The sequence below is a fragment of the Anomalospiza imberbis genome, chromosome 25, assembly GCF_031753505.1.
Source record: "Anomalospiza imberbis isolate Cuckoo-Finch-1a 21T00152 chromosome 25, ASM3175350v1, whole genome shotgun sequence".
Taxonomy (NCBI): domain Eukaryota; kingdom Metazoa; phylum Chordata; class Aves; order Passeriformes; family Viduidae; genus Anomalospiza; species Anomalospiza imberbis.
In genome coordinates this window covers 6,211,358-6,231,895 of record NC_089705.1, presented here as the reverse complement: position 1 = coordinate 6,231,895, position 20,538 = coordinate 6,211,358, and the positions used below count along the sequence as shown (strand labels likewise).

General features: G+C 49.3%; 1 protein-coding gene and 1 long non-coding RNA gene across 4 annotated transcripts in view; one reads left to right on the top strand and one right to left on the bottom strand.

The window, feature by feature from the left end:
• LOC137462488 (uncharacterized) overlaps positions 1 to 20,538 on the top strand; it is a 338,602-nt gene that overhangs the window by 23,754 nt on the left and 294,310 nt on the right. The window lies entirely within an intron of this gene.
• MAN1C1 (mannosidase alpha class 1C member 1) overlaps positions 1 to 20,538 on the bottom strand; it is a 56,225-nt gene that overhangs the window by 26,931 nt on the left and 8,756 nt on the right. For both annotated transcript variants that reach the window (XM_068172903.1, XM_068172902.1), the window contains exon 3: positions 9,451 to 9,547. In XM_068172903.1, the coding sequence (XP_068029004.1) occupies positions 9,451 to 9,547 (97 nt within the window). The remainder of the gene's footprint in view (positions 1 to 9,450; positions 9,548 to 20,538) is intronic.

The following is a 20,538-nucleotide window of genomic DNA, read 5'->3' as shown; positions in this document are numbered from 1 at the left end:
ATCACTTGGGACCATCTGTCCGTGTTCTTCCCTTTCTCTCCCATATTGTTAAAGTCACACCAACAAGACCCCAGCTGAAAGCCTCCAAATGCTCTCCAGTATGCTGCTTGACAGGATTAGATATCAAAATCATCTCAGCAAATTGGGAAAATAGTCAGAAACAAGCGGGATGCAATTCAATGAGGCCACACGGCGCGTTCTGCCCTGGGGGAAGCACAACCAACCATGAAGCAGAAGGAAAAAAATGGTGAGGCAGCACTCTGGCAACCATGGCCAGGCTGCAGCCCAGGAAATGCAGCTCAGACCAACGATTTCCAGCTCAAACCAACGATTTCCAGCTCAAACCAACTATTTCCAGCTCAAACCAATGACTTTTCCAGCTCAAACCAATGATTCCCAGCTCAGACCAACGATTTCCAGCTCAGACCAATGATTTCCAGATCAAACCAATGATTTCCAGCTCAAACCAACGATTTCCAGCTCAAACCAACGATTTCCAGCTCAAACCAACGATTTCCAGCTCAAACCAACGATTTCCAGCTCAAACCAACGATTTCCGGCTCAAACCAACGATTTCCAGCTCAAACCAACGATTTCCAGCTCAAATCAACGATTTCCAGCTCAAACCAACGATTTCCAGCTCAAATCAACAATTTCCGGCTCAGACCAACAATTTCCAGCCCAAATCAACAACTGCCAGCTCAAATCAAGGATTTCCAGCTCAAACCAAGACATTGGAATGTTGGGAAAAGGAGCAAAGCCCACCCCAGGATGAGCAATAAAGTCTCACACCAGAAAGGGCACAGAGTCTCCTTTCAGGAGCACTTGGAGGTTCCAGGGGAAGCGAGGGCTCAGCAGGAGGAATGTGACCTGCAATTAAAACTGGGTAGGTCTGAGGCTGCTCAGCCTCCAGGGGAGAAAGCTGGAGGAAACTTGACAACGTTTTTGAGATGCTGCAAAGGATGAGAGGGTAAAAAGCACTCAGCACATCCCCAGGGAAAGGCCAAGGAGTCGCAGCTGAGCTCTGCAGGAGAGAGGGGTCAGGCACCAGGACCAGCTTTAAAGCACTGAGGCAGAACTGCCTGCCAGGACCTTCCAGCCTGGGGAAGGGAAGCACTAAAAGACCCCTGGCTGCTGCTTTTGTGTTTTGCTGCTCCCTGGGACGAGTGGGAATTGCAGGTCTCCAAAAAGCCTCCTGAAGATGCCCTGGAGAGGCAGCAGAGTGGTCCTGAGGGAAGGAAGAGCTCCATGAAATGCTTCCTGATGGCTCCATCCCCTGCAAACCTTCCCCAGAGCTCCCTTAGTGACAGAGAACATCACAGCTACAATTTGGGATGTGCACACAAAAGTCAGGAAATTAAAAATGCTGGTTCCCACAGCAACCAGGATGGAGCCTGCCAAGAGAGAAGGAATGTTCTAGCCTAGGCAAAAGGTGTCAATTTTAATGCCTGAAGGTGACTTCCACTTCCAGCTGCCTGAAGGAGAAGTCCATGAAAGCTCTGCACTCCTGCACAGGCAGGCCTTGATCCTCAGGTTCTTTGTTCCTGAATTCCCTCTCTTCCTGGCAGAACACAGCACAGACTAGAGCTTGGAAATGGAGATGAACCAGAGCAATGGAGGCTGCTGTAAACCCATCCCTGAACGCTGGCATCCCCCACTTCAGAACTCACAGTTTGTGTTTTCCCACCCCCAGCTCTGTGAGGAAACCACCCCAGTGCAATCCTGTGTCCAGAGGAAAGCACTGTGGAGAGAAACAGGAATAACTTAGAACCGTGTTCTTAACCCTGTGTTTGTACCTGAGAGGTAAATTCTGTGTATTTTGAAATTAGTAGGAAACAACCTCTGCCTTTAGAACTTTCTCTTGAAACACTTTCATTTTTCTGCACTGAACTTTTTCTTCCCTTCCCCCCCCGAGTTTTGGAGCTGCATATAAAGTGTGTTAGGGTGCAGAAGTGGTGTTGGGAATAAAACACCACAAGAAGGATGAACAATTTTAGTCAGTCCAAAAAAAAAATCCTCGCCCGTGTTTCACACTGATGCCTCAAGCAAAGGCTGAGGGATTTCCTTGAACTTCCAAAAAATCCTCTCTAGAGACAGGAACAATCCTGGGAGGCTAAAAGGAAGCACTTTGTGAAAGCACAAAGGTCTTCCAGTGACAAATGCCTGCCCCAGCATTGAGAGCACACAGAGCCAGCCCCGGAGCAGTGACAAATCTGAAAGCTGAGTCCTGTGGGAGGAAGTTAAACCCACTGATTAAGTGAGATAAGGGACTCCTCTCCCCCGAATAGGCAGCAGAGATGAAAAAAAAAAAAAATCAGAAACAAGCACCTGGAGAAATTACAGAGGAAGAAATTCAGTAGCAGGACCCATTTGATATATGATCTCCTGGAGGTGAATAGAAAAATGTCAAAATCTAACACTAATCCAGATGAATATCCAATGAGATACATAATGAGGGTGGAAAGAAACCTCAGCAGCAGCACAAAACGATGTGATAAAGCAGTTAAGTTCTAAATGTGAAATCCAACACAGCAAAGCCAGTTTGGAACCTGCTTAATCTCTTCAGAAGTTTCAGGAATAGAAATCAAGTGAATTAAAACCTAAGTAAGTGGATATTTTTTTTTTTTTGCTGTACAGTTTCCATCTCCTCTGAATAAACAAGGGAAAGCTAAACCACAGAGGAATAAAGGTAAGAAACCCACGAGTCTCAAGATATCTCCAACATTAAAAGGCATAGCTAAAAGTGTATTTTTAAAATATTCTTAACCTGCTCTGGATTTTATGTAGTACCTGGTAGTGCAGGGGGGGCTGTGGCTGCAAACTCCTCCTGGAAATAGGCTGGAGCCAGAGGGGGGTCAGGCTCTGCTCCCAGGGAACAGGGACAGGGCAAGAAACAGCCTCAAACTGTGCCAGGGGAGGTTTAGGTTGGATAGTGGGAAAATTTCTTCCCTGAATGTGTTATCAAGCATTGGAACTGGCTGCTCAGGGAAGTGCTGGAGTCACCAGCCCTGGAAGTGCTCGGGAATGTCTGCATGTGGTGAACACAGGGGCGGTGCTGGGACAGTGCTTGCATTTAAAGGTCTTTTCTGTGGTTAATTCTGCGATTCTGGCAAGAATCTCATCAAGAATCTGCAAGCAGTGGCCAGAGACACCTGGCCCTGAGCACTGCCAAAAGCCACCTTCAGCCCAAGCAGGGCAGTCAGGAGCCCCAGGTGTGGCATTTGCCTCCCTAGGGAATGCCAGACTGGTTTGGGTGGGAAGGGTCCTCAAAGCCCATCCCATCCCATCCCATCCCATCCCACTGATCCCATCCCATTGATCCCATCCCATCCCATCGATCCCATCTGATCCCATCCCACCGATCCCATCCCATCCCACTGATCCCATCCCATTGATCCCATCTGATCCCATCCCACCGATCCCATCCCATCCCCAGGTTCCCAGTGATTCCCAAGCTGTGCCCAGCTCCCTGGAGCGGGTGCCGGATGTTTGTTCAAACCAGCTGGAAGTGCCAAGCCTCCAACTCAGCTTTTGCTGTGGAGCTGCCACCAAAGCCTCCTAATCCAGAGCTGGATCTGTGAGCAGTCCAACTCCACCCACTCTCAGCTGGCTGCCTTTTAATCACACGCTCAATATCTCTGAAGATTAGACAATTATTTCCGCATAATTAGTGTCCAGAATGAGGCACAGGCAACATCCATAATGGGGTGCTTAAAGAAAATATTAAAAGGAAAGAAGGAAAAATCTTAAAGACGAGCTCACTGTGTTTTAAAATACACCCAGAGCCTGAAAAAATGATTAAAAAATAGCTCCATCCTGATTGTTCCCTGTGTGCTGTGCCACGGGGCTGCTCACGTGCGGCTTCCTCCTCATCTCTGCCTGTTCCTCTCTCAGCAGCCCACAGAGGCCCCACAGAACCCTCTCCACTCCCAGCTCAACACAATTTTCTGCCTCTTCCTGCTCCCATTTGCTACTCTAATGGCTGTTTTCTGTTTCTTGTTTTGTTTCCTTCTCCCCCGTTTTGCTGCGCGAAGCGCTTCTGACAAACCCCAAGGCACCCTCTGCTACTTCCAGGCCTCATTAAGCTCCAGACTCAGTTTGGGGTCAGTGGAAGGTTCAGGAAGCTGCTGAGGAAGCTGGGATGATGAATGGGGTTGCATGGAGATATCGTGGAGCCCGTCCAGGACGGGCTGTGGTGTCCAGAGTGCCCAATCCCCCAGCCTGGGCTCTCACATCCCAGCTTCTCCACCCCCTTCTCCTTTCTGACTTCATTGCTCTGCTAAGATGCAAATCCAAGATGAACCCACTCTGTTCAAATGACATTTTTTCAACAGTCACTGCCCTGCCCAGCCCCAGAGCCAGGGTTTGAGGAGGGCTGGAGGCCACTCTGTGAGACACTGGGGTTTTTTTCTGTTTAAACTTTTTAAATGAATATTTCAAGCTGAGAAGTCAGCTGAGCCACTGTAATCAGCTTAAACTCCTGTTTAGGGGGGGTTTAGGATCCAGCAAAGCCCTGATGTTTGAGCCATCACTGCCAGCAGGACCCAAGGTGAGACTGGAGTGGGGACAGATCTCCTGAAGGATTAATTAGCTTGGGAGTGATATCCAAACAGGGCAAAAAAATAAAACCCACAACAAGGATTAATGTCAGCTCCAACACGCAGCCAGACTCCAGTGCGTTTGGGAGTTGGAGGACATCCTGATTCCCTGCTTCCTGCTGCCAGGAAATAAAGTTTGTTGCTGCAGATTTCACTGACATCAAAAGCCAAAGTCAACTCAAAATGCCCTCCTGAAAATTATTCATCTGGGGAACATTATACACGAAAAAGACAAAAAAAGATGATGATGCCAGGGAGCAACAGAGTTCCAGCAACATCTTCATTACAAGGTATTTTTCTCTTTAAAGAGCCCATGGAGCCAAGCATCCAATGTCATGTGCAATAGGCAGCAGGCATAATTCAGCATAGAAATTAAGAGAGCCGTTATTATTATTATTATTATTATTTTAATCACGTAAAAGGACTCTCCAGGGTTTTGCAATTCTGTGATCACAGGGAAAGAGACCCAGAGACAGAAGAGAAAAGGTGCAGTAAGTGATTGCACAATTGGAGGTTCCCATTTCTCTTCTGGTAGCTGGGATATTGCTGAATTAATATTTTCATTCAATTATCTCTCCTCTGTTATATATTCACAGACCAGCTCCTGTTGCTTCTAACTGAGCTGGGTGTGTTTGCTGCCTGCTAAATCCTGGATGGAGGAAGCAGCTCTTTGGGAAATGCTTGGCTCAGATGGGTGCACTAACCCTGGGATGTGGAGATTTTGGGGTCCAGCACCTGAGCTGGCAGCCCCAGAGCAGCTGCTGCTAAAAGCTGCTGTCACAGGAGCTTGGGGGCTGTTAAATCCACTGGGGATTCCTGGAATCTCCATCCAGATCTGAGCCTGGCAGGTCACAGTGCCACAGGGCAGCGACAAAGTCCTGTGGGATTTTCCAGGCAGAACAACCCGAAGGTTCTGGACCTCAGGACAACCAGCTGGGTCCTTTCCAGAGGCCTCACTGGATATATTCCTGTGGTCACTGCTTTTCTCCCCCAGCCATTTCATCACCTTTTTTTATCCTTAGAGCCAAACCAGCCCCATTTCCAGGCAGCTGAGGCCAGTGACCTCCTGTCCTCAAAGCAAACAGCTCAGGCCAACGTCTGAGCCCAGCACACAAACACAGCCACGGATTTTCCAGGAATTTCTCCACCCTGGGCCCTGTCACCAGGCAATCAAACGTGCAGCAACATGAGAGCCCTGCTGCAGGATGAGGTGCAAACACCTGCTGTCCTTTCAGCCTGCTGGCAGAGCTGTGCCAGCCACTCCTGCTGACCTGGCAGTGTCCTGGCTGTGACAGTTGTCACTTGGAGTGCCACCAGCTGAAGCTACACAGCCTCACCACGCTGCAGAAATTCAGCATATGCTGAGAGGAGCAATGGCTGCAACGAGGCAATTCATGATTTCAGGCGTGATATCGAGTGGGGAAAGAGGGAAAAAAGGGGAGAAACCTGGTTAAGGCTTGCTATTTTTAAACTAAAATTAATAAACCAACGTGCATTTAAGGTGGAGAGAAACGCCTAACAGCACAGCAGGGTTCCGTATTTACTTGCTGTCACTGATTTCAGAGCAAATTGGCTCAGGGTATAAGTCAAAGAAAGATTCTTCTGCTGCCAGCACTGCACACTTCAAGAGATATCTGAAAATCAGGCTTCTCACCTTATCATTGTTAAAAGACTGCAATCAAAATGTAACTGACAATTCAGCTGATGCACGAGCAGAACGAGATGCCAGCTCACTCTCCCGTAGCTACAGAAGCTCTGTAAAGCTATCAGGATTTTAAAAACATTTTGTCAGAAAAATAAGTGGCTCTGACAGAGCTGGGGAGCGGGCAGAATAATAATCCAGTGCTCTGGAGCTCCCGGTGACAGGTGCATTTCAGGGGCTGTGACACACAGAGCTGCTGCCCTCTCCAGCAGCCCTGCTCCCAGGGAGCCAAGGTTTGCAGACATCAGTGAATTTAATCCTTACAGCACCCAAGGCAGCAGTGCTGAGGTGGCTGGGAAGGGTTAAAGTAACTGCACCAGCACTGGGAGCAGAATTTGTACCTGCAGAGCTCCAGTCTCACCCTCAGCCACAAGCTCAGCTGTGCCATTTTCCTTAAACGTTCCTAAACCAGCCCTTTGATCAGTGCCTGGCATTCTGCAGCTTTTCCTTGGGAAATCCCGCAGACAACCCTGAACCCCCCCAGCTGTGCAGCCTTTAGGAGCATCTGGAGCCCCTGGAACCTCGTGATGTGGGGTTTGTCCCAGCAGAGATCATCCCCCTACCCTCTGTGGGGCACTGTGCCCACTCCCACGGCACCATTTCCAGGGGAATCATCCCACATCTGAAAGCCTAAACCATGTTTACCCCACTGGAGGGCACGGGCTGGGCTGTTCAGCCTGGCACTTCTTATCACAAGCATCACTGATGAATAATTAATGCTGATGAAAGGAGCACAGCTTGTGGGTTTAAGGAAAGGGCTCTCGAGCTGCAGTGATTGTAAATGACAGCAATCACAGGAGTTCTGTGCAAATAAACTCTGTCCAGAAACGTGGGAGAGGCTTGATGAGAGAAACAGGAGCTGGAGAACACCAAGCACCAGCAGGAAGGTGAGACCAGATCTCCAGATCAAAGTCCAGGAGAGGGGGGATGCTGGAAAACACCTGGGAAGTGGCAAAGTTGGATCTCTGGAGAGATTAATGGGGCTGGGGATCCAAGTTTTCCTACCTGGGCAGGAACGTGGGAAGGGATGCTCTCTCCTGGCTGTCAGGAGAAGCAGGACACTCTGTAGGAGCAGAATTCATTTTTATTTCTACTTGGACTAGAGGGAATATTTGATTCAGAGCAGCTCCCCCCAGGCTGAGGCTGCCAAACTGGAGGCTCCAAGTGAGCAGCAGCACATCCACGACAGCAAAATGTATCACCCTTCAGGAACTTGATTGCTTCCCATGCATGCAAACACACTCGAAAACAGCCCCAAAGAGGTTCTTCCCCTCCCACGTGGAAGCAGCTGCAGAGAAATCTCAGCTTGATATTGACATTTCCAGCCTGGACAGCACCCAGTTTGCCTCCTTCCCATCTGGAGTTTGGGATAAAAAGCCACTTGATGTGACAGGAGGGGGAATGGGCAGCAGTGCAGGGCCACAGTGCCCTGTCCTTGTTTCTCAGAGTTAGGACAGGTAGGAGGAGGAAAAGCCCAATAAAAGGCTGAAATGTACCACGTAGCTGCTTTTCTGCAATTGTCTGCAAATCCTCGTGCTCCAAAGCATTTTTCTTGAGAGTGCTCACAGGCACACTGGAAACAAGCATAAGTACTGTCAATTGTTTTAGCATGATAAATGCATTTTAAAGCTTTCAATATTTTTGTCTGTTTACTGGCACGCTCCTTGAGGAATTTTGACAAGCTTGCCAGAGTGGAAGAGCTGCAAAATGCTTCAGCTTGCTCTGAACCCCATGCAGATTCTCAAGTAAAGAACCTGCCTGCTGCTGGAGGGGGTTCAAAGAGCAAAGCAAAGGCCAAACCCACCCAAATCAGTGCCCCTGGCAGAAAGGGGCTGGGCAGGGGGGTGGCTGCTCACACCCAGCCTGTGACAATGCCAAACCTCCTTCCCTGACCCTCCTCAAGGGTTAATGGGGCTTCCTTGCAGCCCAGCCCTGCACAGCCAGCTGTGAGCCAGATGTGGCCTCACCACCCCCACAGCAAAGAACCTGTCCCTAATATCCCATCTGAGCCTGCCCTCTGTCCCTTTGAAGCCACTCCTGTCACTCCAGACCCTCATAAATGGTCTGTCCATCTTTCTTGTCCCCCCTTCAAGTCCTTTAGGTAACCCCAAACCTTCTCTTCTCCAGGCTGATGGTGTCAGAGACACCCGATGCCATTTCCACCTTCACACTTCCCCACATGTCAGCCCCCAAAGCTGAGCAGGATTAGGGCTGGGGTCCACACAAAGCAGATCTCCACAGGCTGAAAGCTCCCCGCTAGGTCCTGGAGCTGATGTGGAGAAGGACCTGGACACCTACAGAGTGCAAAACAGGATGGGAGTGTTCTCCAAACCCTCGGTCCCACCCTCTGCACTGAGGAAATCAGCTCAGGGGTAACCTGCCCACGGAGGAACTCTGCTCTGCCCCGACCTGGGTGAGAACTCCAGGAGATAATCTCTGCACACACAGCCCTTGGAAAGGAGCCTGGAGCCCTCTGCACAGCAGGAATTCCCAGGGATGGGAAGGGAAAGGAAGGGCTCCTCATGGCACAGGCAGGGGCTCAGGGAGCAGAGCAGGGAAATGCTCCAAGGGCAGAGCAGCAAAAAGACAATTTATATCCCCAGAAGCCAACAAATACCCCCAAACCCACAACAAGTATCCCACCAGAATGAGCAGGGGAATAGCACTGAAAGTGGCTCACATAAATAAAGGTAATCTGCTAAAGAATAAAATTATACAAGCCAGTTAGCACAGGGTATAAAGAGCTTTTAATATCGATTCACTCAATATTTCATGGAATTCACATCTTGCTCAACAGTGGAGAAACGAGAGAGAAAATGCTCAATTTGGTCAGGTCCTGAAGCCTACAAGCTCAGACAAATAGCAGCATTGTCAGCTCTGGGCTGGCTTCATGTTTTAATAAAGACACTTTGATTTTAGCACTGCTCCCAAGCACATTTGGTGCTGGCTCTGCACAGAGAGGTGCCTGAAGGGACGAGGCTCCCAGCCCTGGGACACCACAGCACACGGATTCAAAGCCTTGCATCTCCCCAAGAGCGAGATCAAAGCTGTGACAGACCCCTCCCTGCCCTGCAGAGAGAGGAGCTGCCCTGGGCAGTGCCCTCCAAGCCTCAGAAGAAGTGAAAGTGCAGCCAGCTGAGCCCCACTCACCGAACATGTTCCCAATGTGGCCGTTCTTGGTCAGCGGGCGCAGCTCGTTCTTCCCCAGGGCATACTGCTTGTAGTTATCCCAGGCAAACTTCATCATCTGGTGGGGGAAAGGCAATGGAAACAGTCAGCAGAAGTGAGAATTTCCACACCTGAGCTCTGGGAATCCATGGCAGTTTCCCACCCACTGCTAAACCCATGGCCCGTTAATTACAAAATCTTCGTTCTCACTGCACACGAGGAGTGGGGCTGCATCCAGAGGTTGGGTAAAGTCTCCAGCTCATCATTTCTGGTGAAGAACCAGGCACATCTCCCACCAAAACCCCACGTTTCACCTTGGCCCTGCAAACCACATGGGATTTGTAGAAAGCTGTCTCCATCTCTGAATTTCCAACCTTTTTCAGAGAGCAGCAGTATTTCAGAATGGTTGTTAAAATGGGCTGAGAATGTGAGGCCAAAGCTGATCTGTCCCTAAGTACAGGGAGGAACTGATCTTAGGGACTGCACAGAGGTTTTCATTCTGTTAATTGACAGAATATATTCACAAAGACCAAACCCATGACATTTTGTTATCTTCTATCAAAACTCCACAGTGCTTTCTTCAGAGAGCTCTGCCCAGGGGCTGGGTGATTTCTGAGCAACCCCTTCCAACTCAAACAATTCCTTTTGGGATGTTTGAGCTGTCCTGCCCGGGCCCAGCACCCTGACCTTCCCCTGAGGGCTGCGGGGCAGTGCTTGTGCAAGTTCCAACACACACACACATCCCAGAACAGCTTTTTCTGTCCTCCTGCCCCTCTGGGAGGAAAAATTAAACATGCAAGTGTCCTTTCTTCACCTGGGAGAGACTGGGACTTGCCAGCTTCCAAGGAGTGCCTTAAATAAAGCTGCCTTTTCCACCCCCTCCAGCCTGGCTCTGAGCAGTTCCAGCCCCAGCATCGCACTGACCTGAACATCCTTTGATTCAATCCCTGGCAAAAATGATAACAAAGGGGAAGAAGGGGCTTCAGAGAATCAACCATCTCCTCCAACAAAGATAAGAGAAGTCTGAAACGCTTCCCTCAGACCAGGCTTTTGAGGGAAAATGACAGTTTAAACTAAATCCTTCCTCCACAGAGCGCTCCTGTCTCGTGTCTGCAGCAGCAGTGGCCGCTCTATTTCAGGATCAGAACCAGCAGGTTACTTTGGTCTGAAATTCCTCCTGTCATCTCAGCTCTTACTCTTCCCTCCAGCTGTGTGTTTCACAAACCCAACATCACAAGCCCCTGGCAGTATCCTCCTTAATTAGCAAAAAGCCACATCCCCAGATTCCCCCCTCCTTTTTAAACATCGAGCTTCCAAAGTAAAGTTTCCTGGAGCTGTTCAGATGGAGGAGGATAAACATTTGCTGAACTAATTGTTAACACTCAGGTTCCAACACCACCAGGAGATGGAATGCTGGACAAACAAAGCCAATTTGGGCTTTAAAAACTCAGTGTGGGATGAATTAGTCAGTGGAGAGCTCTGCTGAGGAAACTAAATAACGACCCAGGGAGGGGGAAGAACCCCTCCACAAAATGCACTCAAACATGCACCAGCCATATGACTCGGGGTGTTCACTTTATTTTTGCCAAATCTCTTTTTGGGTTTGGTTTATTTTTTTTTTCCAGTGGCAGCAGGTTCTAAATGGGAAGTTGTCATTCTCCATGAACATACCAGGGTGAATCTTGGAGGAGCTCTGGCCTCTCTCTGGGCCATGCAGAGCAGTTTCATGTGTCGGAGCTTGCTCCTGCAGCTGGCAGCAGGAAGGATGGTGTTTGTCAAGGCAGCATTCCCACAGCGAGCAGCAGGGCTGCTGCACCAAAAGGAAGCAGCCAGGCACCTCCTGGGCTCCTCTCTCCTCTCAATCAGAGCTGAGGAAGGGGGACCCACCCTCCTGGCACACGGGGAGCCTGGACATGCAGAGGATGTGGAAATGATTCTGTTCTGTTCCCTAAAACTCCTAACGCTGTAATTCTGAGTCAGCCTCATTTTAAGCTGAGTATGAAGTTTTAAGTTATTTCCTTCCCTCAACTTCTTTAACCCCTCCACTGCAGAAGGTGCAGGGTGAGCCCAGCCACGCTGGCACAGCTCCCTGGGACCCAGAGTCTGCAGACACCCCATCCCAGGGAGGGCATGGAAAACCACCCGGGCTTCCCTTCAGCCTCCAACAGCCACATCTCCCACAGGCAAAACCTCCTCTTCCCCTGTCTCCTCATCAAGGAGGGACAGCCTGAGGCCCCCCAAAGTGCCCCAGGGCTCTGAGTGCATCCCTCATCTGCCTCTCCAGCCATTTCAGCTGCCTTTCTCACACTAAGTTCCCCACCACAAGATTTCTGTCCCACACTCTGCCTCTGTTCAGCCCTGAGCTGATCATCAGGGGATGGCAGTGCTGCCTCCCTGAGCTGCCAAGGCTCCCTTTAGGTGAAGCACACTGTGCTGGCTGCCTTCAAACCCTGCAGATTTGGGAGGCAGCATGCAGAACGTGGCAGCTTTTCATCTCCCAGCATCCCAGAGCTTGCCTCTCTCCACTGACGGCTCCAAAAAGCAGCAACTGGAAAAGCTGAAGAGCCAAAAAAGCATCTGCACCACTCTGCCCGTTCTGGCTCCCTGCAGCTGCCTCTCCAGCCCAAATTTAGCACCTCAGCTTCCAAACCACTGAAGGGATGCAGCAAGGTCCTGAAAGTGGGGGATCTGCCTTCACAGCAGAGATTCCAAATGCCAGGCTGGAAGGGAAGGGATGGAGGTGCAGGAGGGAGGGGAATGTGTGTGGTGAGGTGTTCCAGGCTCATTTCTGATGAGCCACCAGGATTAGAAGTGAATGTTTTATGGATTCCAGCCCTGTCACATCACAATACATCAGTGTTAACACTGTGCCATTTTGCATTTGAAAAATGGCACCAGAACCACAAAAATTATGGAAATAGATCCATAATTTCACATTTTGTTCTCACCAGTGAGCCATCTGCCACCTAACAGACAATTATCTATTTGGGCCTGGTATTCTAAGCACTCTGGGTCTCAGTTGATTTATAGCAGAGACTTCCAAATTTATAACTTAATTTGTCACATTGCTCTTTCTTTCCTTTCACCTGTAAGTCACTTGTTACTTTGGGGAGTTTCAGCTGCCCAGCCAGACAAGTCTGTATTAAAATTAACTAGAAATGACAAAACTGAACTCTGAAAACCTGCACTATCATTTTCACCATCTAGATCCCTATCTTTTCCTGTGCTTTGCTCCTTCCAAACCCAAAGAGGACCTGGCTTTCAAGCCCATCTGAGTTTCACAGAGGCAGCAGCAGAACAAAAAGCATTTAGAGGATGCTGTGATCTAGGTAATGAGGAAACAGGTCTTGGGATAAAAACTTGACCAAGAAAGTGTGTTCACTTTGAAGAGATGTGCAAATCTTTAGCACATTTAATAACTAAACTACTCCAAATCTCTGGGTTTGTGGACTTGCAAAAAGCAGAGAGATGAGAGGGGGAAAAAAAGAAGAAAAAGCTCCCCCCACCATCACTTGCCCTCCTTTTGTTAACAGGGAAGATTTCCAAAGGCAGAGCAATCCCAAACAGCTATTTGATTAGTTTTATCCATCTAGACTGGGATAATTAGTAAATGCTTAAAAGATGAAATCTAAATATACCAACCAATCAGCCCCTTTCAAGCACTTCCAAGGAACACTACACAAAGCCATTATCTTCACAAGATAACCACTTCCGTGGCTCTTTAGCCTCCTTCCTTCAACTTCCCTTCAAATATTTCATGATAAAATATCAAAGAATTCTCCAGTTTGGGTTAAAAAAAAAAAAAAAAAAAAAGAGGAGGGCAGGAGGGGGTGAGTGTAATTGTAATATTTCTTTTTCCATTGTATTCCTAACTTGTTTTTTCCCCACCTCTCTTCCTTTTCCTGCAGCTGGAAGCAGATTATTTGTGCTGTCAGTTTCCAAAGTAGGACCAGTTCTTCCCCACCTTTAACTTCCTTGCTGCCCCACAGTAGTTCTGTGCCACTTTGGGTCTTTAAGCTGCAATATTGCCATTTATTTTCCCCTGCTGTACAAAACATAATTTGCCAGATGAGAAGAAATAAAGAAAAAGAGGAACTGTCAGTCTTGCAGGAAGAAGTCTGCCCGAACACATTGGGATAACTCATTTCTGTTTAGAATAATGGATGTATTTTTCCCTTATCAGACTAGCATAAACCTGTATAATTCAGGATCTGCAGAAAAGGTAATGAAACAGCATTATGTTTATTTTGTGTTGCTGCCTTTAGTATTATCACATGGAGATATAAATATCCAGGCAAACAGCAGGGCAGAATGCTATAAAAAGGCTGGAATTCATTTGAAAACCTTTAATAGAAAGCTGAGCAACTTCTCAGGTTACTTCTCTGGGCCTGTGTCCCTGGTAATGCTTTTATGTAACAGCAAAATGATAACAAAAAGGCTGTGTGCTCACTCCAGTGGACAGAGATGTTCCATTTAGGTAGACACTGATATCCAGAGCCTTCCTCTGGCTGGCTTTAAAAGCCTGGAAGTGCAGAGCAGGAGGAGCTGCAGCTCCAGGGACGTTACCAAGCAACTCCCACAGATGGACACCAACACTGATAATCCATCCTAAAGTAATTACACTTTATAATTAAAGATTACAGGAAATCCAATAGATCCCAACAGGAACTCCAGCAATTTGAAGGCACGCTGGCTAACCTGCCTGTTTTCCAGCAGCCATGTTCTCTCCTGCTGGAATGGAGCGCTCAGAGAATGGCAGAGATTTCCACTTAATGCTGCCAGCACCTTGGGACGTGTTCATCCAACATCCCCTCTCTCCTCCCACTTCAAATCAAACTCATCCTCTCAACTGATGGCAAAGGGGTAAAACCTGAGCCCGTCACCAGGCGAGCACAAGCCCAGCTCCAGCTATTTCCTCTCCACTGGTGACTCTGACAATGCTCTGGGCAGCTTCCACTGCTGCCAGAAGCTAAAACACACTCAGCCCTTTCCTCCCAGAGACTGGGCAGGGTGGAAACACCCAGAGGGCACTGGACACAGCAATGCCCAAGGTGCAGTGCAGACAGAAATACCCAGAGGGCACTGGACACTGAGCCTGAGCTCTCTTGGTCCATCAGGGTGCCCAGAGCAGCTGTGGCTGCCCCTGCATCCCTGGCAGTGCCCAAGGCCAGGGTGGACAGGGCTTGGAGCAGCCTGGGGTAGAGGAAGGTGTCCCTGGAACACTGGGATGTCACCCTTTCCAGGCTGACTGGCCTCCCAGACAGCACAGGGCTGGCTCCTGTCACTAACCAGCTCCCTCAGAAGCAGATTTCTCCAAACACACCCTTTGGAATGACCCCCAAAGCTCAGGAAAGCCTCACCTTTCTGACACCTGCCCCTGTTCTGCTCAGGTTTTCCTTAAACATAAGATAAAGGCTCATTTTCCACACCTAAAGCAGCAGTCTGGGCTCAGAACTCCTCCCTGGGGCTCCACTCTTCCTGGAGGATTCCCACCCAAAATTTCCATCCCTGTCAGCTCCTGCCTGCAAACACATCAGCTGAGAGCTCAGTGGGAGATGGCAGATAGAGGAATTGCTTGCTACAGGCAGCTTTATCTGGAAGTAAATGTAACAGAGCAATTCCAGCAACAGGTGACTGGGGTTTTGTTTCAATTTCTTTCTGGCAAACTCCTGGCATCTCCTTCTCAAAGCTGCATGGGTGGATTTTTCTGCCATCAGCTGTTACCATAGCTCACCCTCTCCTGCACAACAGCCAAAGACATTGCTCAGAAAACCGATCTCCATTACTGGAACAATGGGGGAATTCTTTAGGAAGTCAGAAGAAATCACCTTCCAGCGAGTCACGATACAACAACAACAAAAAAAAAGTTTTAAGCTCTCCTTGCTGTTCCCAGGCAGCCAGGTCACGGTGAGTTCTCCAGCACAGACCTGCAGGACCAAGCACTCCCTGCCCACCACAATCAGGGAAAAGCAGGACTGGAAGCACTGGGAGGACAGAAAAAAGCCCAGCACAGAGCAGGCCAAGGTTGTCAGTGTCAGTGGCAAGGACAGAAATAGAACTCGAGAGTCTCCCTGACTCAGTCCCTGCTAGGAAAGCTGAATGGGAGAAAACAGCTCAAACCACAATTAAACTAACACCTAATTAAATTCCTAATGCAACTAGATTTAACCATGTCAAGAGGGGGAAAAAATAAAACCCTTCTAAGGCTATCTGAGGCACTAAACCCCAGCTGGATGCAGCTGCATCTAAATAAGGAAACAGTCAGCAAGAGCAGTTGATTTTGCAGTTAGCTCTGTAATGAGATGCTGGCCTGGAAGAGGCCGACAATGGTTTTGAGAACAAATTTGCAAGTCTAGACCAAAGCACAGGGGTGATTTAGTGGAGAGAGGAGGGAAGCTGCAGCCTCCTCTTCCTTTGCTTCCCAGAATCAAAGCTTGGGGAAAATTCCAATAGGAAAAAAAAAGGAATTTGTGCTCCTGGCCACCCTGACACCTCAGCTTCGTGCTCCAAGTCCCTAGAGCTGATCACTCAGGATATTCCAGAGCACGGCCAGGCTGGCACTGCACAGCCACAGCAGCAATAAACACAATAAATACTCCTTCTGCCCTAAGCTTGTCACCACGCAGGCACTGCTGTCACTGGGTTTAGGGAGATGGCAGCAAAAGGCAATCCCTGAGCTCAAGGTGGCACCTGGCCAGGGGAGCTGACCCCGTTAAATCTGAGGGATGAGTTCTCCCCTGGATGGAAACTGCAAAGGTCATCTGGAACACTGCAAAAAGGACTGGGGTCGGTGTGGAAGGGCAGGTGTGACTGGGGCTCACGTCACGGGCACCAAAGTGAAGGTGCTGTGGCAGCAATCTCAGAGAAAGTGAACAGTGGGGCACAGGAAGGACTGAAAATGGAAGAGGTGACACTTAAAGATCAGCCTAAATTCTGATCTCCCTTGCTGCCAGCACAGAAGGCAGAAACAGCTCTTTGAGCAACATCTGTAAGCACAAGGAAATCAGGGAAGAAATTTAAGGTCCATGTAAAAGGGGTTTGGGGTTTTTACACCCCAATGTCCCGGCTGCCTTCCCAGGCTGACTCTTGTTGTGCTTTAGGAGATGATTGTCAAACACAAGTGCTGAGCTGCTGCCAGGGCTGCAGGCACACAAGGCAGCAGGAGGACCAGAAAGCCACCAGCACCCATTGTGTGACACTGCTATTTGCATTTTTTTCAAGTCCATTTCACTCCAGGCTGGACAGTCTGGCTTTTCTTGGTGACTACTACTGCATTCCAGCACACTTAAAGGAAGGAAAGTGGGGAAAAAAATTACATTCCTTGTAATGATGCTCCTTCAAATGTCACCTCCGAGTCCCCTCCTGGGTTTTGAGCCTGCAGCACAAACCAGGCAGGAAATTCCCTGAGCTCTTAAAGATTTTGGGCACTGTCTCATTCCTGTAGGCTGCCTCGAGGGCTCTTCCATTTCAGCTACTTCCCTTCAAGCATGTACAGCACACCGGCTTTGTAAATCCCTAATTACACACAGACTACAAATTCTCCTTGAAAGTGCCCAGCATTCCAGGTGAACATGAGCAACAGCTGAGCAGCCAGGCCAGAATCCATCAGGTCCTCCCCAGAATCCCCCCACGCTGAATGGGAATGTGGATGGAAACACAAACACGAAGCAGGATTGTTTTTACAGACCTGCATTATGGCAAGGGAAGGTTTTTTCCTTTCCCCTACAGATACCATCTGCACAGAATTCTCATTTCTGGAGAGCCACAGCCCAAGGGGATGCTCAGAAGGAGCTGTAGCCATAAGTAAACCAAAATGCTGCAAGGAGAAGGAAGAACAGGAAAAGGTGTGGAAACATTTTGCTTTTCCTTTTCAAGGAAAATAAAAAAAGGAAAGCAAAGTCTCTAGAACGTATTTGGCCTGTCTGTTTGACAGCCCGTAGGACAAATGTCAAACAGATCAATAATGAAAAGAAACAAAACAGGAAGGGAAGGGGAGGGGAGGGGAGAGGAGAGTAGAGGAGAGGAGGCTTTGTACTCCCGAGCCTTGGATGTGGGAGCACAGCAGGAATCCTCAGTGGGCTGGGAAGAGCAAACAGGCTCCAGAGCATCTGTGTGCAGATCTGCCATCCCCAGGCAGGGCAACAGAGCCCCCCTGCCCCTGCAGGAGCAGCCTGCCCGTCCCGTGTGGGATGGAGATCGGGGGCACCAGAGCTTCTGCGGGGGCTCCACCCCAGCAGCCCCGGCTGCACAGCCAAGAGCTCCCGTCCAGCCAAGGGAACGTTTCCAAAGCATTCCCAGAGACAGAAAGTGAGGATTAGCCTCACAGCCCCCACATGTGTCAGAGACAAAAGGAACAGCCCGGTGCCAGGCTCCCCCAGAGGCTCAGCCCACTCTCCCTCTCCCCATTTCAGCCTCACTCCAGGCCCAGCAGCTGAGCTGCCTCTCCCCCCAGCACCCACAAGGTGTGAATTGCCTCTGACACATGGATGGCTCAGGGGCCCAAAACACAGCAGAAGCAGATGGGAGAACTGAAGGGAAGAAAAAAATGTAAATACAGGCCAAGAGTCATCCTGCATCGCTCCTGTTCTGCACTGTGAGAACGGATTTAGGGAGCAGGAGGAACATCTGTTTGGAAACTGGTTTTGTCTCAGTCCAAATGCTGGAACAGGAGAAAGAGGGAGGCTGAGGACTGCCAGCACACCTTGTGCTTCATCTCACACTTGGATGGCTTTGCAGGAGAGATCTGGGAGGATGAGTTTAGTTTAATGATTTCTTGCTGGTTCACCTGCTCCCCATCTGTCTTTGTAGTCCTTGCTCAGAGGGACAGATTGGAGCACTGCTGTCCTCTCCCTTTTCCAGAGTTCCTCGTGATTGGAACTTCTGAAGAGAGGAACAGAGCAATTCTCAAGTATTAAGTAGTCAACTGAGATTAGTGCAATAATTTATCACAGGTAATAGCTAATAACAGACACGAGAAACTCACTCAGAGCCTTCCTAGAGCCACGTGTCAGAGCTGTCACCTTACAAAAGCGGTGCAGGAAATTCTTGGACCACAGTAGCAAATTTATTAGCCAGAGGCTGATAAACCCTTCCAAGAGTCCCAGAGCCCACAATAAATCATTACAAACCAGGTTACAAACACGAGATCTCTGATGAAAATGAGGTTGGTGGGGTGGATGTGAGAACAATGTGGGATTGGATTCAGGATTGGATTTAGGATTCAGCTGGCAGGATGGAGGGGCCTGGCCCCCCCTGGGCCTGACCTCCCATCCCCAGAGGGATCAAGGCTCGGCCCTGGCACTGCTCCAGCACTGCCATCACACGGCTGTGACTAATGGACTGCTGACAGAATAAAGCAGGGAATGGCAGCTTCGGGGATCTGGGTAATAAACTACAGAAAACAGCCATAAAGGTTCATCAAAATTAGAGGCAGGAGGCAGCTCCTTGCTCACAGACTCCACGCCAGTGCAGAAGTGGCACCCATAGAACTGCTCAGGCCTAAGGAACAGACCTCCACTCACCAAATCCCACCCTAACACTCAGTTCACAACTTGATTTAAGCCTTTGAAAGCCAGAAATGAAAGAACCAAGAAAAGAGAGCTGCCTATGGCTTCATCCTATGCCAGCCAGAGATTAAATCAACCTTTTGAATTATTTTGCTGTGCAGCCACCGATGGGAGTGGGCAGAGCCACAGCCAGCAGCGACAATGTTCTGGTTGTTTGGGCTCAGCAGCACAAACCTCTGAGAGATAAGATAATCAAACCCAGCCATGGTGGTTCAGCAATCCTGTCATGGTCTTGGTGCTGGACAAAGGCCTTCAGGAAAGCCAAAACAGCACCAGAAATCAGCCAAGGGTTTGTTTGGGTTCATCAGCTCTGAATTCCAACATAAATATGTGTCCTTCCTAGAAAACTCCAGAGAAAAATGATGCTCAGATGGAAGGAGAGCCAGAAACAGCCCTTTTCCACTGGAAGTATTTTATTTGTATTTTATCCTGCTGGCTAACCCAGGCAGCAGGAGGATTTCAGGATGGATGAAACACGATTACTTCATAATTATCCTTTGTTACTTCTCAAAGTACACGGTTCTGCACTCCCCTCCCTGCCCAGGGAAATCATGTTAACACAATTAGAGCAAGAGCCCTGCTTTAAACATGCCTGCTCGGATGTTGCTAACACGGCTCCAATTCTCAGCACAGACAGTCTGCAGAGCCATCCTGCTCCATAAATCAGCAGGAGTTGTGTCACCGAGTCCCTCTGAAGGGAAGGGACACTCTCTAGGAGGAACATTCACTGTACATCATCATCCTGTGCTAGTGCTGCTGGCACGAGATGCTGCAGGATTTCTCCATCTCTTGCATTTAATATTCTTTGCAGCCTTATTCTTGCAATATCTAAGAGAGGAAATCTAACAACAGCTCTAGGGCCATGCAAGGCAAGTATTGGAGGCCAGATTAAAACTAATGAGCTCCTGGCTCCCACTCAATCCCAGCCTTTAGAACAATTAGCTCAAATAAACCCAGGAACCGTTTTCTGCTCCGCTGTCATCTGCCCGTCCTCCCCGGTACCTCCTGAGCTGGAAAACTTCAATTGGGTCTGACAGAGGGGAGAGGTCACAGAGAAACCAAAGCTCAGAGCAAGCCGCCAGCATGGGGAGACCCCCAGAGTGCCCCATGGAGGGGGAGCCAGTGTAGGGTTCCTGCTGCTCCACTGAGGAACAGGCACCGGGATCAGGATGGGGGCCTGTGGCTCACACAGCCCCCAGGGGACACAGATGGACACAGGCATGGGACACCCCAAGCTGCCTGATGGCTCTAAGGAGGGCTCCAGCACACAGGGCTCCCATTCCTAGAAAGCTGCACTCTGTTACCTTTCAGCCCAGGGAAGAAGCCTCAGGACACAATTCCCCTTTCCAAAGCTGCTGGAGATCCCTCTTTGGGCTCCACACGCTGCAGATGCTCGCTCACTCGCACAGGGGACTGCAGCTCTGCTGCCAGCATCAGGAGATGCAGAAGGGAAGCAAAGCAGTCACTTCAGTTTAGTGCAGCCTCGTGCTTTCCTCACGCTCCA